This window comes from Rhinatrema bivittatum, unplaced genomic scaffold, assembly GCF_901001135.1.
Source record: "Rhinatrema bivittatum unplaced genomic scaffold, aRhiBiv1.1, whole genome shotgun sequence".
NCBI classification, from domain to species: domain Eukaryota; kingdom Metazoa; phylum Chordata; class Amphibia; order Gymnophiona; family Rhinatrematidae; genus Rhinatrema; species Rhinatrema bivittatum.
Window position 1 is genome coordinate 64,471 of NW_021821301.1, and position 20,728 is coordinate 85,198.

At 43.0% G+C, this 20,728-nt stretch overlaps 1 protein-coding gene across 1 annotated transcript in view; it reads left to right on the forward strand.

The window, feature by feature from the left end:
- The window catches only part of LOC115082580 (lysosomal-trafficking regulator-like), a gene marked incomplete at both ends in the record, with an annotated part of 56,442 nt that extends 50,495 nt beyond the window's left edge, over positions 1 to 5,947 (forward strand). Inside the window, one exon of the mRNA XM_029586798.1 lies at positions 5,730 to 5,947. Within this exon, the coding sequence (XP_029442658.1) occupies positions 5,730 to 5,947 (218 nt within the window). The remainder of the gene's footprint in view (positions 1 to 5,729) is intronic.
- Between the last annotated feature and the right edge of the window lie 14,781 nt (positions 5,948 to 20,728).

The window sequence follows — 20,728 nt, forward strand, 5'->3', positions numbered from 1 at the left end:
GCCAAAAAATTAAAAAAGAAAAGAATAAACACTTCACTTGGTGGGCAGCACTATAAAAACAATAAAAGCAGACCATTAATAAGACATAAGAGTAATTTTCAATAGTGTGCACAACTCAGCACATTCAGTCCTAATCTTCTCTCAGACTCTCGCACAGCACCATTCACAAATAAGGATGGTCCTCCAGCAGTTTCACAAAAACAAGCTATTTGCAAAAGTGGAAAAATGTTCATTTGAACAGTCAGAATTACCATTTTTAGGCTATATCATCTCAGCTGAAGGCCTGAAGATAGACCCTGTCAAGCCATCACAGATTTGCCCCGAACCATGGGACTTAAAGTTCTACAATAATTCTTGGGGTTTGTGAATTACTATTGCAAATTCATTCCCTATTATTCTTCGTTTACGGCCCCACTCACAGCCCTGACCCGCAAAGGGGCATTCCCTAAAGACTGGCCAAAGGACACAGTCCGTACCTTTGAGCAACTGAAAGGAGTCTTCAAATCTGCATCCTTCCATCAGCACCTGGGCCCAGATAGGTCCTTCTTCCTCAAGGTGGACACTTTTTCCATTGAAGCCAGACCAGTTCTTTCATAGGCAGCACCTGATGGCAAACTTCATCCTTATTCCTTCTCCAGAAGATTCTTGCCCACCAAGAAAAATTATAACATTGGGGACCAGGAGCTTCTGGCTATCAAACTCGCTCTTGAAGAGTGGCAACATCTCTTGGAGGGAGCCAAATATCCCTTCACTCTTATGATCAATCACAAAAATATTTTCTATCTCCAAGAGGCTCAATCCTCACCAGGCTCAGCAGTATTTATTCTTCAGCAGATTCAATTTCCACAAAGTCTTTTGTCCTGCTGAGAATACCAGGGCAGATGCACTATCTCACTTCTCTGAAACTGCCACCACACCACAGTTCATCTTAGACCCAGCCAAGTTCCTCACTACAGCCTCCTTCTCTGTTCCTGTTGGCAAGATGATAATACCTACGTGCCTTAGAGAGAAAGTCCTCAACTGGGACCACTAGTCTAGGCTTGGCGGGCACCAGGGAGTCTGGAAAACTGTGGAGTTGATCTCATGCCTATACTAGTGGCCCCAGATGGCCTAGAACAACCCACTGCAATTTTATATTCACAAACACCACTTAAGTCTTTGAAAATTCACCCCAATAGTAGTAAACAACATATTACATATTATTGCAATTTAATTTTACTCAGCAAATGTGTTTCAAGACAAACTGATGTTATAAACATTATCAGCTTAAAAAGAAAGACTGAAATTATAAAATTGTTTTCTTATTTTCTGTTCATACTGAGGTCCATGTTCAAAAGCCATTTAAATTCATAACTCAAAAATTACTCACAGTGCCGATATCGAAGACCACACCCCCATCTCCTTCCACCCTACCCCTGATACCTGAAAGTCCCTGCCAGGAGCAAGGGATCCGCATCCTCACTCCTGGTGCCTCTGTTAAAGCAGGGTTGGAAGTGCAGGAGCGAGGAAGTGGGTCCCTTGCTCCTGGCAGTGACTCTCAGATATCGGAGGGGATGAGGGCGTGGCCTCCGATATTGGCACTGTAGTGGCTGGGGAGGGAAAAGGGGAGAGCATGATCTTCGTGACAAACACCAGGCCTGCAAACCCTGCAGTGTACAACTATTTTTTAAGGTTGGGAAGGTATAAACAACATGGCCTGACAGGGTCATGTTTGATGTTTTGGAGAAATGAATAGGCTTGCCAGCTGTCCTGATTTTTTCTGAACTGAACAGAATTTTGAGGTACTGTCCCTGAAAAAAAAAATGGAATGGCTAAAATGTTCTGAAGTGTCCTGAATTTATCACTTCAGCTGCAGGTTAGCATCAGAGCCTCCCCTGTGATTATACAATAAGTTGTATGCTTTGGTAGTTACACTGTATTCAGTATGCAATGGTGTAAAGGAGTATATGATAGATCCTTTTTAAAAGCCCAGTACCATGCATTTAGCCTGCTCCACCTTAAGCCACACATAGGGGCCAATGCAAAAAAATACACGCCCCCTCCCCCACCTTCCCCTCTCTTCCCCTATCTAACCCGCCCCCCAGCTCTAACTAAAACCCCCTCCTGACCTTTGTCGAAGAAGTTACGCCTGCCGGCTCTCCATCCCCCGGGCCAGTGGCTGTTCCGGAGGCCTCGGTCCCGCCCCTGGGCCGGCGCCCCGCCCACGGCCCCGCCCCCGGAACGCCCATTTTTCCAAGCCCCGGGGATTGTGGGCGCCGCCGAGCCTATGCAAGATAGGCTTAGCGCGCGCAGGGGGAGGCAGGAGGAGGTTTTCGGGGGTTGTGAGCATATCTTACGCGCACAACCCTTTGAAAATCTACCCCTAAGAGTTCAAGAAAGCATGGGACAAGTAAGAGGATCATTAATTGTAAAGAAGTGAGGGGAAAATCAGAGATCACCTGGGGTCTATGGCACTGTAACAGAAAGTAAACTGAGAACACTAGATGAAGCCTTATCTGCTATTATATTCTATATTTCTAAAGGAGAAGAATATCAATAAGTTGCATGTGCATAAACTCCAACAGTAACGATACTAAATAGTATCGCCAATTGTTCAGAAATTTGACAGTTGAAAGTTGGCAACCCTTGGAAGGAAGGGGATTGGGTTGCTGGCCCATTCGTTTCTTTTTTTGTTTGTTTGTTTGTTTTTACAGCACTATTTAGCTGGATATCTTTTAAAAATATCCAGTTAAGTAGAACATTATCTGGCTACACAAGGCCAGATAATTTAAAAACCTACCCAGCTACAGTCAACTATATAAGATGTTATCTGGCTACCTTTAGCCAGATAACTTGTCCACCAAACAGCCTACTGAATATTGTCTCACTAATATTAGGTCTGTATTTCTTTTTTTTTTACACAAATTTATCATCTTAAAGTAGTTATAGGTGGGCCTGAGCCTTCAAGGCCAGAGCCTACCATAACTGAAGCGCCGCACAAGAGAGAGCATCCGGGGAGGGGGGGGCGGGGGGGGCAAGTGCATGGCCAGCAGTATGGCGGGCCACGGCAAGGCTCGACTCCTCCCCTCCCCCGGCTGGGTGAGGGGGAAGAACGGCGACGCACAGTGATGACATCAACGGCCCCTTAAAGGGCCACAATGGAGGCCATGTGGCCCCGTTTTTACCTCTCGCTGGCAAGGTAGGCAAGGGTCCGCCCTATCTTGTGTTCTTGGTGGTTACCTGGGCCAGTGGGGCATCTTACAAGTGGTGCCGGTGGCATCACGGGATGGCATGGCAGCCAGTCAGCGCCTTGGGTGGCACAAGAGGAGGCACAACATGCACTGATGGTCGGGGCCCCCTTGCTTGGGGACAAGGCAGGGGGGCCCATGGAGCAAGGCTGCCCTGCTTAGTCCTCTCGGCGGACAGCAGCGGAGACACATACCAGCTCTGGCACCAATTCTTTAGGTTTTAATCATGTGTTAAATAAAGCTGCGGCCTTATTATTCTAATAACGGTATTAGTGTTTCTTTGTTAACGAACGTTGTATACATAAATAAGCTCAATAAGGTAAAAGGGGGTACGGGTGGAAGGGATGAGGGCACGGTTGCGGCTGCTAGCGTTATTGCAGCACATGCAGTTTTTTTGCAAATAACATAACTGTCCTCCAGATCACTTTCATTTATATTTCCCTTTTTCAGAATTAACATTTTGTTGTGACCTTATAACTCATATTTGCAACTTTGTTCATCAATAAACTTTGAATACCTTGCTTTGTGAAGTTTGTCATGGTTTTATTGTAATTATAATATTTAAGAATAGCAAGCCAAGCACTACAAATTAAACAGATTGACTTTCTCTCAGATTCAGTTAAACAATTCTCATCCATTCAGTGACTTTGAAATTTTCTATGCTCATTGAATCTTTCATTTCACTGGCATCTTTACATGTCATGCAGTTCCCTACCATTGTGCACCATTATGTCACACAGTAATCCTTATGGTATCTTGCGTGCTATTTCATTAGATAAATTTGCTTTCTCAGTGAGCTGTAATTGGCGAATACTGACACTAGTGCTATTCTGGTTGTATGCAAGCATGAGGCGGCATTGTATAGGCTTAATGTTCTTATCCTTTCTATAGATACCAATATTCTATATATACCACCGTACTTAGGTTTTATTGTAGTGCCTAGTCCATTTCTTTTCAACACTTTGAATGGCCTTATGACTAGGAAAGCGGTATTAAATTAATAAATGAGCATGCTGTATTTGATAAACTATTTTTAAGGAGAATTCAAAGATAAAACAGAAATGCTATTTTAGAAACTAGTCAAGAGGGCCACTAAAAATTGCATCATGGGTCACATGTTTGACGACATGTTCTATTGCAATTAAAAGATAAATAGAAAAAAAAGACAAAATGCAAGGTTTCCTCCACAAAAATGTTTTTTCTTGTTCTCCTATTCGTTACAATGCTTACTCAAATGTGTATGGCTCATAGGGATGTACATTCGTTGGGCCATTTGTTTAATTTGTTTTGGTCATGTGTGCCTATGTTGCGATTGGCTCATTGCATCACTGGTCATCAGAGAAAACATAATTGCATACTTGTTTTCTGATAAAGGGAATGCAGTGAGCCACACAATCAACTCTCATATTTTTTTATAGAGTTAGCTAACTGCTAAACTAAGTTGCTGTGGGTCTTGTACTTTGGAAAATATTGTACATGCCTAAAAATCTTAACTAGAAAGTGCCAAAAAAATCATCACCAGCTTGAGTCAGTCACATGACCTACCTGTTGAACCCGTGGTATAGCTGTCATCCAAAAAGATTCTTTACAAATAATTATGCTTTATTTATGATGCCTCCTAGTAAATAAAATTACATTTTAAAGCTTTTGGTTCTGAATTGGTTTCCAACAGTTTTAGTTAATTTCTTCCTTCTCAGATGCCCTGAAGTTACTCAGTTAGGTCTGTGAATGTAATTGGACCATATGCCACTATATCTGTTTTGTGCAATCGATGTAAATATTGAAATCAGATTTACTAATATAAATATTGATGCTGTGTTTATACAGTTAGAGGTAGATTTTAAAAACATACACGCGCGCGAACAAAAGTACACCGGATTTTCTAAGATACGCACGTAGCCGCGCGTATCTTATAAAATCCGGGGTCGGCGCGCGAAAGGCTGCGCAAAATCAGCAGCCTGCGTGCGCCGAGCCGCGCAGCCTGCCTCCGTTCCCTCCGAGGCCGCTCCGAAATCGAAGCGGCCTCGGAGGGAACTTTCCTTCCACCCCTCCACACCTTCCCCTCCCTTCCCCTACCTAACCCACCCTCCTGGCCCTTATCTAACCCTTCCCCCTACCTTTATCAAAAAAGTTACTACTGCCTCCGGGCAGTAGTAACTTACGCGCACCGGCGCGGCAGGCCCCGACACAGGCCACTGTGTCGGGGCACTCGGCCATGCCCCCGGACCGCTCACACGCCCCAGAACGAAAAATGCGCACCCTGGCCACGCCCCTGACCGCCCCTTTTTGCAAGCCCTGGGACTTACGCGCGCCGCTGAGCCTATGCAAAATAGGCTCGGCGCGCGCAGGAGGGTTTTTAAAGGGTTAAGCGTGTACCTTATGCGCGTAACCCTTTTAAAATCTGGCCCTATATTTTTAGTTTACATTTTGAAAGTATCAGTAAAATGTTAACAGAACTCAGCAGTATTTTTGATTCATAAAACCATCATGATATTTTTCTAGGTTTTGATTTTGGAGTGCGTCAAAATGGTGGTCGAGTGAATCATGTCAATCTCCCTTTGTGGGCTCGAAATGATTCCCGCCTCTTTATCCTGATACATCGACAAGCCTTGGAATCTGACTATGTATCTCAGACTATCTGTCAATGGATTGATCTAGTATTTGGATATAAGCAAAAAGGCAGATCTGCTGTTCAAGCTATCAATGTCTTTCATCCTGCTGTGAGTACATTGTTTAAAATAGTTTCTTTTTATGAAAGCGTAATTGATATAAATCCTAACACTTTTAAAAAAGAAGAAAATGGTCTTCTGAAAAATGTTTATGGTTCATTTAAAACCTTGAGGCAGCTCATCTTATATGAGATACGTACAAAATCTCCAAAGTTTTGAGTTAAATCATTAATCTTTTTTCTTTTAAACTATTTTACTTTTAATAATACAAGAGTAAGATGCCAGGTTTAGAGAAGAAAATATTGTAAATTCACAGAATATGTGAAATTTTCATTAAAGCATATGTTTTATTTTCCATATGCTAGGAATGGAATGGCTATGAGCTGAATCCAGCAATCATGAATTATTTCAAGATGTGTTAATTGCGAAAAAAAAAAATTCTTTAGGACCCAAATCAAACCTAGCTTCTCCTTTATTTTACCACTTTCCACTTAGTCATTGTTTTGACATATTTAGAACAATTTCAGCTAATCCAGGTTTTATTATAGTGGCTCCCAAACTGTGTTTGAGGGCTACTATACTAGAAGACTCAAGAACACAAGACGTTGTCATACTGGGTCAGACAGAGGGTCCATCAAGCTCAGCATCCTGCTTCCAACAGTGACCAATCCAGGTTACAAATACCTGGCAAGTATCCAATCATTAAATAGATCCCATGCTACTAATGCCAGTAATAGCAGTGGCTATTCCCTAATTCAACTTGATTAATAGAAGTTTATGGACTTCTCCATAAACTTATCCAAACCTTTTTTAAACCCATCTAAACCAACTGCCCCAACCACAACCCCTGTCAATGAATTCCAGAGCTTAATTGTGTGTTCAGTGAAAAAGAATTTTCCCCAGTTTTGGAGCTGGGATCTTCATTGAGCCAAAGCCTTGCTGAAACTAAGTGCAATTTTATGTTATTTATCTGTGTTTAAAGTAATAGGGCTTTATATTTGCAAAAGATTGTGCCTTGTCTGTTAGAAAGGGGCAGATTTGAAAGAGAGCTATTTTGTCTGCTTTCTAGGGCTAAAAATTAAAAAAGGATAGCCAGTCCTAGCTATTGTTTATTTCCCTCCCTCCCTCCCTCCCTGCCCCTCTACCCACCTACCCCTGGCTTTAATTTCCTATATACTCTTCCCTGGTCTCCTAAATAATTAGCTTCAATTACCTCATCCCCAATTACATAGCAGTTCCTTACAGCCTCGTTATAACTTATACTGTCATATTGCTTAAAAAATTTGGTTTGCAAATTCTAACTATTAATCTTTACTGGATAACATATACTTTTATTTCTTAGTTCAAATACCTATTAAAAATCTTTACTAGGGACTAACCATACCTTACCTTATCTTTAAGATTTTAATTAATCGGAGAGAATGGCTTTAATTAAATGCAACAATTGTGGTGCTTATCTCCCAAGGCCTATCATTTGGAGAACCAAGGGCTGTCCCTTTTGCACTCAGCTGTCTAAAATTAAAATGGAGCTGATCCATCTAAGGCAGCAATTGGCCAGGATTCAATTAGCCTCCCCTTCCTTGAAACATCCATCTGTCACCCATCTCCCACAGCAGTTACAGAATCCCAGGAAAAAATGTTTTCTCAAAGGACAAGCAGGATGGTAGTCCTCACATATGAGTGACATCATCAGGATGGAGCCCAATCACGGAACACTTTTGTCAAAGTTTCTGTTGCGACCATCGCTGCTCGATGTCCTCGCTCCGCCCTCTTTACCTCGGTGGCGACTTCCTCCGGGTCTGATGGATGGCTAGCTGCCGCGGCGTCTCCATGCCGTCTCCCTCCGGTGTCCCCGGGCCGGCTCGACGTTGCAGATCCGCCATGTTGCCTGAAGACCTAGGGCGCGCACGCTCTGATTGAGCACGAATCTGATTCAGCAAGAGCGCGAACCTCAGGGCGTCCCCCTGAGATGACATCATCCACTTCCAATATTTAAAGGTCTCTATTTTGCTAACAAACTGAGTTAGCAAGGAATGTTGTCGGACTCGCTTCGGCTATCCAAACTACTCTGCCTCCTCGAACTTACCAGAGGTACCCGCTACTCGGGGGCCTCGCTCTTTTTCTTTTCTTTCAGATTACAGATAGGAACCAGTACTTGCACCTCGAGGGCCCATGTTCCTGGACACTTTGAAGATTCTCTACTGCCTGAAAGCTATCGCTGCTACAAACATTTGTGAGTTACCATCGCTCTCTCAGAGCTTTCCCTGGAACCAGGTACTCGCTCCTTAAGGGCCTAAACCTTTCCAGCTCCTGAGCTTCCTTGAGACCTTATGTGAGTTTTGTTATCTAGTTCTGTTCATGAACTCTGCGTTGAGTGAAAAAGAATTTTCTCCGACTAGTCTTAAATGTGCTACTTGCTAACTTCATGGAATGCCCCCTAGTCCTTCTATTATCTGAAATTGTAAATAACAGATTCACATCTACTCCCTCAAGACTTCTCATGATCTTAAAGACCTCTATCATATCCCCCCTCAGCCGTCTCTTCTGCAAGCTGAACAGCCCTAACCTCTTCAGCCTTTCCTCATAGGGAAGCTGTTCCATCCCCTTTATCATTTTGGTTGCCCTTCTCTGTACCTTCTCCATCGCAATTATATCTTTTTTGAGATGCAGCGACCAGAATTGTACACAGTATTCAAGGTGCGGTCTCACCATGGAGCAATACAGAGGCATTATGACATTTTCCGTTTTATTAACCATTCCCTTCCAAATAATTCCTAACATTCTGTTTGAAATCATCGACTCAGTGAGCTGCAGCAGTCAAAAAAGCAAAGTATTATCCACTATGATGCCTAGATCTCTTTCTTGGGTGGTAGCTCCTAATATGGAACCCAACATCATGTAACTATAGCACGGGTTATTATTCCCTATATGCATCACCTTGCACTTATCCACATTAAATTTCATCAACCATTTGGATGCCCATTCTTCCAGTCTTACAAGGTCTTCCTGCAATTTATCACAATCCACTTGTGATTTAATTACTCTGAATAATTCTGTATCATCTGCAAATTTGATTACCTCACTTGTCGTATTCCTTTGCAGATCATTTATAAATATATTGAAAATTACGGGTCCTAATACAGATCCCTGAGGCACTCCACTGCCCACTCCCTTCCACTGAGAAAATTGTCCATTTAATCCTATTCTCTGTTTCCTGTGTTTTAGTCAGTTTGTAATCCACGAAAGGACATCACCACCTATCCCATGACTTTTTACTTTTCCTAGAAGCCTCTCATGAAGAACTTTGTCAAACGCCTTCTGAAAATCCAAATACTGCATCTTCTGGTTCATCTTTATCTACAAAACTTGGCTATTCAAACAAGCTTTCACGTAACTCTGTCCCCCTCTAACCCTATCCCTCCATATCACTCATGCCCTCCACGATGTCCCTTCATCCCCCCTCTCACCCCCCTCCCCTCCCCTTGAATTACCAGTGGAAGACTGCTATGCTACGACCTGACCGAAGACAACTGTAAATATTTGTATATAATGTAGATATGTTTTATTTCCTTCCCTCCCCTGCGTCCTGAATACCTTGCCTTGTTCTATCCCTCCTTTCATCCCACTGCCTCCCATGTTTCTTTATAAGTTTTTTGTAAAGCCTGTTGCTGAATCATTACTGTTTCAATGTAAACCGATCAGATGTTCCGAACGATGAGCGGTATATAAAAAAACACTAATAAATAAAATAAATATCTATATACTCCTTCAAAAAAGTAAAGCAGATTTGTGAGGCAAGACTTGCCTTGGTTAAAGCCATACTGATTTTGTTCCATTAAACCATGTCTTTCTATATGTTCTGTGATTTTGATGTTTAGAATACTTTCCACTATTTTTCCTGGCACTGAAGTCAGGCTAACTGGTCTGTAGTTTCCCGGATCGCCCCTGGAGCCCTTTTTAAATATGGGGGTTATATTAGCTATCCTCCAGTCTTCAGGTACAATGGATGATTTTAATGACAGGTTACAAATTTTTACTAATAGGTCTGAATTTTCATTTTTTAGTTCCTTCAGAACTCTGGGGTGTATACCATCCGGTCCAGGTGATTTACTACTCTTCAGTATGTCAATCAAGTCTACCACATCTTCTAGGTTCACCGTGATTTGGTTCAGTCCATCTGAATCATTACCCATGAAAACCTTGTCCAGTACGGGTACCTCCCCAACATCCTCTTCAGTAAACACCGAAGAAAAGAAATCATGTAATCTTTCCACAATGGCCTTATCTTCTCTAAGTGCCCCTTTAACCCCTCGATCATCTAACAGTCCAGCTGACTCCCTCACAGGCTTTCTGCTTCGGATATATTTAAAAATGTTTTTACTGTGAGTTTTTGCCTCTATGGCCAACTTCTTTTCAAATTCTCTCTTAGCCTGTCTTTTCAATGTCTTACGTTTAACTTGCCAACGTTTATGCATTAACCTATTTTCTTCTGTAGGATCCTTCTTCCAATTTTTGAATGAAGATCTTTTGGCTAAAATAGCTTCTTTCACCCCCCCTTTTAACCATGCTGGTAATTGGTGTGCCTTCTTTCCACCTTTCTTAATGTGTGGAATACATCTGGATTGTGCTTCTAGGATGGTATTTTTTAACAATGACCACGCCTCTTGCACCCTTTTTACTTTTGTAGCTGCTCCTTTCAGTTTTTTTCTAACTATTTTTCTCATTTTATCAAAGTTTCCCTTTTGAAAATTTAGCACGAGAGCCATGGATTTGCTTACTGTCCCCCTTCCAGTCATTAAATCAAATTTGATCATATTATGATCACTATTGCCAAGCAGCCCCACCTCCTTTACCTCTCTCACCAAATCCTGTTCTCCACTGAGAATTAGATCTAAAATTGCTCCCTCTCTCGTCAGTTCCTGAACCAATTGCTCCATAAAGCTATCATTTATTCCATCCAGGAACATTATCTCTCTAGCGGGTCCCGATGATACATTTACCCAGTCAATATTGGGGTAATTGAAGTCTAAATCCAAAAGTGCAGAGTATAGACTTTTGTATGTCCTGATCAAAGGAGAATTCCAAACAATTGATGTGAATGCAATTTATAATTTTATTGCGGCAACTCCACTGCATAATACTATCACGGCAAAATAATTTTCAAGGTGCCCCAACACGGTCCCGTGTTTCGCCGGTGGCTGCATCGGGGGGACCAACAAGGAATTCATACAATCTGTAATTCAAAAAGGATTAAAAATCAGGACAATAAACAATGGACTGAAGCCGATGTACAATTTTCAAGACAGTAAACAATACACATACCTTGGTACGGAAGATTCAAAAAATGGCAGGGAGAGCGTTTTCCCTCAGTACAACCAGGTATTTTAAGGCAGAATTTGGGCGCCAAACTACAGGTGAGTTGATCACCTTTCTCGAGGGAACCAATCGGCGGTTCCCAAGATGCTCAGCGCCCCGCAGGTACACAGACGGACAACAATGACAGTCTAATCAGTGAGCAAAGCTAAGAGAACAAGTGCCATTCAATCTCGCGATTTAAACCTTTAGGAGAGACTGTGTCCAAAGTGAAAATCCATTTTTGCTCTTGTCTGCCCAAATGTTCTAAATAGTTACCTCCCCGGAATGGCTTGGGAACTACCTCAATAACAGCAAACCAGTAGAGGTCGCATCAACCCGACCTCTACTGGAGGTCGGGTTGATGCGACCTCCAGTAGAGATTGAAGTGCCATTCAATCGCGAGATTGAATGGCACTTGTTCTCTTAGCTTTGCTCACTGATTAGACTGTCATTGTTGTCCGTCTGTGTACCTGCGGGGCGCTGAGCATCTTGGGAACCGCCGATTGGTTCCCTCGAGAAAGGTGATCAACTCACCTGTAGTTTGGCGCCCAAATTCTGCCTTAAAATACCTGGTTGTACTGAGGGAAAACGCACTCCCTGCCATTTTTTGAATCTTCCGTACCAAGGTATGTGTATTGTTTACTGTCTTGAAAATTGTACATCGGCTTCAGTCCATTGTTTATTGTCCTGATTTTTAATCCTTTTTGAATTACAGATTGTATGAATTCCTTGTTGGTCCCCCCGATGCAGCCACCGGCGAAACACGGGACCGTGTTGGGGCACCTTGAAAATTATTTTGCCGTGATAGTATTATGCAGTGGAGTTGCCGCAATAAAATTATAAATTGCATTCACATCAATTGTTTGGAATTCTCCTTTGATCAGGACATACAAAAGTCTATACTCTGCACTTTTGGATTTGGATTTCTCTGTAGTGCAGAACCCTGCTTCTGGTTTTTTGGGTAATTGAAGTCTCCCATTATTACCGCACTACCAATTTGGTTAGCTTCCCTAATTTCTCTTAGCATTTCACTGTCAGTCTCTCCATCTTGACCAGGTGGACGGTAGTATACTCCTCTCACTATAGTCTTCCCCGACACACAGGGGATTTCTACCCATAAAGATTCAATTGTGTATTTAGTCTCATGCAGGATGTTTATCCTGTTGGATTCTATGCATTCCCAGACATAAAGCACCACACCGCCTCCCAGGCACTCTGTGTCATTGCGATACTATTTGTACCCTGGTATAGCACTGTCCCTTTGGTTGTCCTCCTTCCACCATGTCTCTGAGATGCCAATTAAGTCTATGTCATCATTCACTGCTATTCATTCTAAATCTTCCATCTTACTTATTAGACTTCTGGTATTAGCATACAAACATTTCAAAGTTTGCTTTTTGTTTGTATTTTCATTCTGCTTTTTAATTGATAGGGATAAGTTAGAATTTTTAGATCAGGTGCGTTTTTAGTTACAGGCACTAGGACTACTTATTATTGGAACCTCACTGTCGGGATGCCCTAATTCTAATGCATCATTAGTATCCTTTGAAGATAGCTCTCTCCGAACCATGCACTGCTGAGTGACTGTCGGCTTTCCCCTTTGTTCTAGTTTAAAAGCTGCTCTATCTCCTTTTTAAAGGTTAGCTCCAGCAGTCTGGTTCCACCCTGGTTAAGGTGGAGTCCATCCCTTTGGAAGAGACTCCCCCTTCCCCAAAAGGTTCCCCAGTTCCTAACAAAACTGAATCCCTCTTCCTTCCTTCGTCTCATCCACTCATTGAGACTCCGGAGCTCTGCTGCCTCTGGTGACCTGCATGTGGAGCAGGGAGCATTTCAGAGAATGCTACCCTGGAGGTTCTGAATTTAAGTTTTCCACCTAAGAGCCTAAATTTGGCTTCCAGAACCTCCCTCCCACATTTTACTATGCCGTTGGTGTCCACATGTACCACGACAGCCAGCTCCTCCCCAGCACTGTCTAAAATCCTATCTAGGTGACGCGTGAGGTCCGCCACCATCGCACCAGGAAGGCATGTTACCAGGCGATCCTCACGCCCACCAGCCACCCAGCTGTCTACATTCCTAATAATCGAATCACCAACAATGACGGCCGATCTAACCCTTCCCTCCTGGGCAGTAGGCCTTGGGGAGATATCCTCGGTACGAAAAGACAGTGCATCACTTGGAGAGCAGGTCCTTGCTACAGGATCCTTTCCTGCTACACCAGGTTGATGCTCTCCAATCATGAGACCTTCTTCCTCCAAGGCAGCACCAGGGCTGCCAGTCTGAAATTGGAACTTGGCTACTATGTCCCTGAAGGTCTCATCTATATACCTCTCTGTCTGCTTCAGCTCCTCCAGGTCTGACACTCTAGCTTCCAAAGATCGTACTCGTTCTCTGAGAGCCAGGAGCTCTTTGCATCGCATGCACATGTACAACTTCTCACCGGTGGGTAAAAAAATCATACATGTGACACTCGATGCAAAAGACTGGGAAGCCCCCTTCTTGCTGCTGGACTGCTGCCTTCATTTCAGTTCCTAGTTAAGTTTTAGGTTGCTTTTGGAGTAGTGAATTCGCTATATGTCTGGTAGTGGCCTACAGGGATCTGATCAAACTCTCAATAAAGTTTTTGTTGTTGGGTTTGGGGTTTTTTTTTTTGTGAAAGTGGCACCTATCAGTAAATTAAAGGATGAGCTAGGGATGCGAGGGCTGGGAGGGCTGGGAAATACAGTCTAACTTCAGTTAGTCAGCCGGAGTGACTCACTGCTCTCTTGATTAACAAATGTTGGTACCTATTCAAACCAAATCACACTACCTCAGCACCTTTCCAAGGTGAATAACTGGACTGAACTTTTCAACCTTTTTACTTTGGTATACACTGCTCCTAGCTTCTGGCTACTTGTTGGGGGGGGGGGGGGGGTTGGGGGTTGTTTTTTTTTTAAATACAAACACTCAGTTCTGCTTACTAGCTGCCTTACAGACTTTTAAAAATAAACACACTACCTACTGCTTACTAGCTGCCTTATTGACTGACTATTTAAAAATACAAACAGTCTATCTTGTTTATTCACTGCCTTACTGACTATTAAAAGCACAAACACACTAAATAATATTCCCAAATAGTTAACTTTGCCCCAATACTTTTAAAAAAGACAATGTCCCAAGCAAAAACTTAGATTCCTTTCAGCCACCAGCAAGGTGATCCTCTCCTCTCAGTGCTCCCACTGTGTTCTATGTTTATGGTACAGGGGAAACAGATACCATGTCACTATGCTCTAGAGCATGCACAAAACATTCTTTTGTGCATTACAACTATCAGTTTAAACCATTAGTACTGGAACAGAATTCAGCAACAATCATCACAACAACAACAGCAGCAGCAACAAATAAGACCTGTGCTAAAGAAAGACCTCAACAAAGGTCTTCCCAACAGCCTTCTTAGAAACCTGGTCCCCAGTTTTGACAACCAGTGTTCAGCCAACTATCTCCCTATGTAGACTCTTCCAGTGTGGAAAAGACTGCAAACATTTCTTACTTAATGGACACATATAACTACTTTGAGCATTGAAAATACTTCATTAGAGATATTGCTTGAATTTCGTTTGTTACCGATGATAAATCCTCCTTTATATCATCATCTACCTCTAGAGCTATTTCAAATTCTGTTCCAGGAAATAACTGTTTTGTTAGAGGTCCAAACCTCAGAGAAAGGGAAAGGCTTTGTTGCGCTGGGAGGTGGACCCTTGGCCTAGTGCAGGATTGGTAGGGTCCCTGGTCGGATCCAGAGAGCACCTGCTACCAGGAGGCTGAGCACAAGAGGAGACAGAGGTTAGCTGGAGCTTCACCAATAGCAACCCGGGGTTCCCTCAGGTTGAGCCCTTGGTTAACCAGGCCGCCTGGTCTTAGGTGGGCCTCGCAGGATTTCCTTGAGAGAAAGTTCAGAGGTGGGCCCACCATGATCAAGGCTGCACGGTCAATGTTCAGGCTAGAAGTCTGGGGTGCCAGAGAAGGCCAGAATAAAGTCTCTGAATGTATGGCAAGGATCAAGGCCAGAGTCAAGATAATGTAGTCAGCCAATGAGGGGTCAATACCAAAGGTCAGTCCGTGGGTAGTCAGCCAAAGCAGGGGACAGGTTCCAGGCGGCAGTCAGACATGGTCAGTGGTCAGGCAGAGGTCAGTTCCAGGCAGCATGCAGGCGTGGTTGAGGAAACAGGCAAAGGTCAAATCCAGGCAGTGATCAACGTAGTCAAGAATAGGCAGAGGTCAGTACCGAGAAGACAGTCCGAGAGGTACTACCTGGGGAGATGAAGGAACAGAAGGACGCTGGAACAGAAGGCCACTGGAACAAGGCTGGAACGAGTCTGGAACAGACACTGGAAACGCAAAGGCAAATTAGAAATCACAGCGTGATCGACCCGATTGCCAAGGCAAGGAAGTTCAGGCAGGCACTTCCTTTTGAGCAGCGCTCAATCAGGGTGCACCGCGGAGCTGGGATCTGCCCCTGGCCCTTTAAGGAGCTGGGCGGCCTGGCGACTGCCGCCGCGGGATGCAGAGGCCTGGCTGAGCTCGCTGTTGAAGCAGGGGAGGACGACTCGGGACTCGTTGGGGTCTTGGTGGGGTGAGTAGGCTTCTATTCCAGATACTTTCCCATTGCAAAAAGGTCAAGAGGACTATGTCTAATTTTAGACCTCAGAAAACAAAACAAATTTCTAAAAAAGAAGAAATTCAAGATGAACTCCCTGGGCACTATTCTCCTGCACTTGGATATGGGAGGTTGGTTGACACCCTGACTTGAAGAATGCTTGCATGCATATAGCCATACATAAAAGGCCTGATTTTCTAAATCATTTTTATGCTTAAAAATGGGTCTTACATGTGTAAATGCACTTTACCCATGTAAATGGGCTTTTTAAAATTGCTTCAGTATATGCTATTGAATTGTCAATAGGTTTTACCCACATTAAGTGCACTTAATGTGGGTAAATGGCTTTTGAAAATTGCTGCAATAGTATGTTACATTTACATGTGTACCTCCTTTCAAAATTCACCTGTAAATCTGCAGAAAATAACTATGCTTTGTTTAGAATGTTCAACATTATCAATATCAAGTCCCACTCTTTGGCTTATCAGCAGCTCCAACAGTATTTATTAAAAATTTAGTGATAATGTTACTCTTCTCGTATTTAGATGATTGGTTAATATACAACAGAACTCAGACAGAGGCCATGAAAATAACTTCTTACATAGTCAACACCCTAATCTTTGGGGCTCCTAATACATTTCCCAAAATCCATCCTAACTTCAGCACCCCATTTAGAGATCACATGCGCTCTCCTGGACACCAGGAAAGGCAAGGCTTTCCTCCCTTGTCAGTGGATGGAAATGTTGATATTTATAGTTCAAAATCTATCCAAGCAACCTTATGTCATGGCCAGAATCTTCTTGAGAATGTTAGGTCACATTGCAGCCACTGCTTATGTAGTTCCGCATGCTCACCTTTATTTGTGACAAACTCAGTAATATTTAAGACTTTGATGGAACTAACAGACTCAATTGATTGCAAGATGGCAGACCCATTCAAAATATAGATTTCAAGATAGCAAACCCATTCACTCAATGGTCAATGGACTCAACCATTGACCATTCTCGGAGGCCAGACTTTTCTTACTATTCCACCACAACACATCATAACAACAGATGCCTCTGCTTAAGGATGGGGTACCCATCTCAATGCTGCTTGCTTGCAGGGCACTTGGTCTGTTCAAGAAATGTTATCACATAAATTTCCTAGAGCTCAGAGACCTATCCAAAGCTCTGTTGGTCTTTCAGAAATGTGTAAAGTATTCAATAATTCAAGTTCAAACCAACCACCAAGTAGCCATGAACTATGTAAACCAACAAGGAAGTATAGAATCAGCTGTTCTGTGTTAGGAAGCTTGCAAGATATGGAATATAGCAACTAAAAGGAGAATAAACTTAGTAGCTAGATACCTTCTGGGAAAATTGAATACCACAGCAGATTCTTTAAGCTGTCAGCTACAACCTCATGAGTGGTGGGTCTCTGCACCCCAGCATAGTATACTTCCTATTTCAGCAATGGGGAACAGAGGAAATGGATCTCTTTGCATTCCATCAAACTATAAACTTCCTATATACTGTTCAAAGAGACCAAACCTGGAAGCCTTAGCAAGAGATGCCTTTGTCATCCCATGACGTGAGCTTCTCCTCTATGCAGTTCCTCCCATTCCTGTTATAACAAGAATGCTCTTAAAGTTAAAAAGGACAAGGGAAGAATGATCCTTATAACATCTTTCTGGTCTTGCCAAGTTTGGTTTCCTTGGCTACAGAGACTAGCTATTGCTCCACCAATACACATTCAAATATCTCCAGTTTTGCTTACGCTATCCCAAGGTTCTCTCCTTCACCCAAACCTTCAACTTTAGCTTTGACTGCTGGCTGTTGAATGCTGTTTCCTACACAAGTGAAAGATGTAATCCTGGCTTCAGTGAAACCCTCCACTAGATGATCTTATAATTTCAAATGTAAAATATTTGCCATGTGGTATGTAACAAGAGATATTGATCCATTTATCTGCTCAACTTCTCTTTTGCTACAATATTTACTTTACCTCTCCAATTCAGGGTTGAATTTCTCCAAATAACTGGGGTAAATCCCACTTAGAAAATTCCCTGAAAAGACTGAAACTCCTTGCAGTCTGAATTTATACAGAAATACTTAAAAAAAAAAATGCCAGAGACAGATTGCAAGCCTACGTATTTTTTATCATCAGCTATGCATCCTTATCTGACAGGCCATTCTGTCAGCCCAAAAAATGAGGAATTAAACTAAAGTGATCATGCAGTAATAATTCAAGCTTATATACCTAATGTTGCAAATGCGGGGTGTGCGGTCACGTGCTTGAGAGAAAGTAAGGTCTTGGATCACAGCAGAACCTCGGGCAAGGCTACAAGGTAGGCACGGTGGGAGGCAAGCATATCCAGGCACGGGCTGGAATTAGAATGTGACTTGGAACGTAGCTCACTGAGACCTCCGCTGAACCAGTATGCTCAGAGTGAAACCCAACAACACAATGCTGGTCTCTGGGGTAGCCCTCCGGCCACTCGATAGCCCTTTCAGACCTGCCACTTAGAACTGCGAGTGCATCAGGAAAGACGAAGGCTGAGGACAGGTCATGGCATGACGAGGAACGAGGACGAAGACACTGAACGCTTGGAACCTGGACAAAGACTTGGAACTTGGACAAAGGCTCTGGAAACAAGGAACATGGGCAAAGGCTGAGATTCATGTTAGAATTCAGCTTTAATAGGCACTGCACCGCAACATGGCCTACACAGTCTGACCTTCTTCGCGCCCTACACAACCTGCCACAGGTTGGTCGCGGATCATACTGGGAGCAAGACACTCTCGGGACTGAGACTAGGATGAAGATATCCCTTGGAGCAAGGAACCTGGCTTGGAACGAGGAACTTGGAACTCTAAGACCAGGATGGACTTGACCCAGCAAAGGCAGACTTGGAGACAAGCCTTGTGCCAGGAGGCACCTACACAACCCAGAGTGGGCTTGTCATGGACCATGACACTGGCAAGACCTGGAGAAGGGCGAGAAAGGAGCTGAAGGGCAGAACTTGGGAACGAGGGCTTTTCCTGCAGCGGCCCCTTTAAATTCACAGCAGAGGTGCGCACATGTGCCTAGAGGAAGCCAGAGAGAGCTGGAGCAAGAAGACAGTGGCTCCTTGGCCACAAGGATGGCAGAGTTGGTGGCCCTCCCAGCCATGAAGATGGACAACTTCGGTGGCTGCCCATTGGCGGTGCTTCTGCCATGAAGAACAGGCATCAACAGCAACGGTCCTGCTGTGGAAAACAGTCGGTGGCCTTCCACCTCATGGCTACAGGCGATGGCACCTAGTCCACAGCCCCACCAGTGAAAATGGGGCTCCGCAATGCAGCATCGAGGGAGGTGAGTGTAGTCACTCATGGGCCTAACAATACCCCCTCCTCAAGCCTCCTTTCTTCAGCATCAGAGGAGAAGGTATTCTTCATAACAGTACAGGGAGTCGAGGCTCCAAACATAAGATCTGAAGATGCTTGGTTTCAGGAACTGAAGCAAGGAACCATTCAAAAATATACTGGATGAAATATTGCTGACACTTAAATGAAGACGTGGCTGCAGCTCTCAGACTAGGACGTAGCTGCAGCTGTTGGACCAGATATGACTAAAGGCAATACTGAAGGTGCAGATTAGACTGTAGTGTCTTGGAATACTGAACCAATTCTTTAGGCTTTCACTTATTTATATATTTATTTGAAAGTTCTTATATACCACAGCCTCCATAGTTCGGGGCGGTTTACAATAAGACATGCATAATAAATAATATTAAATAATTAAAATACAAAATAAAATAGACAACATAATAAAAATTTAAAAAACTAACAATTTAATCAGAAATGTGGATCATATTAGAGTTGTTGTCCTGCTATTCTAACAATGGTGGTGGTTAATTAGAACATCATTACGTGATTCCTTTATAACTGGAAGTGTTGTACTAGAATGAATAAGTAAACTAAACTACCAAGAACAGATTGGTTCTTGAGCAGCAGATGATCCAGAAAAAAGATACTGATCTGAAGAACTTGGGTGAGTGGTTATAGATCTTGACATCTCCTATAGAGCAGGAATACTTCCAAGGACCACAAAAGTCCTAACAGATTATGGTCCAAAGATACATTTATCATGAGCAGAAAGCACAAGGTCCTGTAGCTCAGGCTTGTGGTAGAACAGATGGTGTCGTAGATTTTCCGCTGATAAAGATAAGGTCAGCTACAAGACAGGAGCAAGGATTAGATGACTATATCTTAAAAAAGAATTTAATCTGTAATCCACAGGCTGAAGCCAGCTCATAACTGTAGTGAGTTCATTTCTTGTAGTTGAAACAATAGAAAGGGTTGTAGTTGGTTTTGCCTCGCTTTTATTGCACATACTAGCATTTATAGAAACAGAGCTAGTTATTCTCAGGTTGCTGCAGCGTGGTATCATAACCAGTAATGGACGACTTAAAATCCTTTAACAGTTCTTGCTTCCACATGAAGGAATTGGACAAAACTATCAAGGACTGAGTCTCCAATGAAATATGGAAATGGGACAGTAGAAATCAGTCACACTCTTGTGTTCTTATAGTGACTGTCTCACTCTCTTGCAACACAATCTCGCAGCAAGTGTTTCAAGTCTGTAGTTGCTCTTAGGATATTTACTGGCAAGATTGGGATCCAAAACTTTATTTAGATAGCATGGCTTCATGACTGGAAGTAAAAAAAAAGCATCTAGCAGAAATGACAGTCCTGATAAAACGTAGGAGCTCAGCAAACAGTTGAATACAATATTGAAGACAGTTGCACTGTGAGATGCTCACCTTCAAAGTAATCAAGAGGCCCAAGAAGGAGAAAAAGACATCCGTTGATTAAACT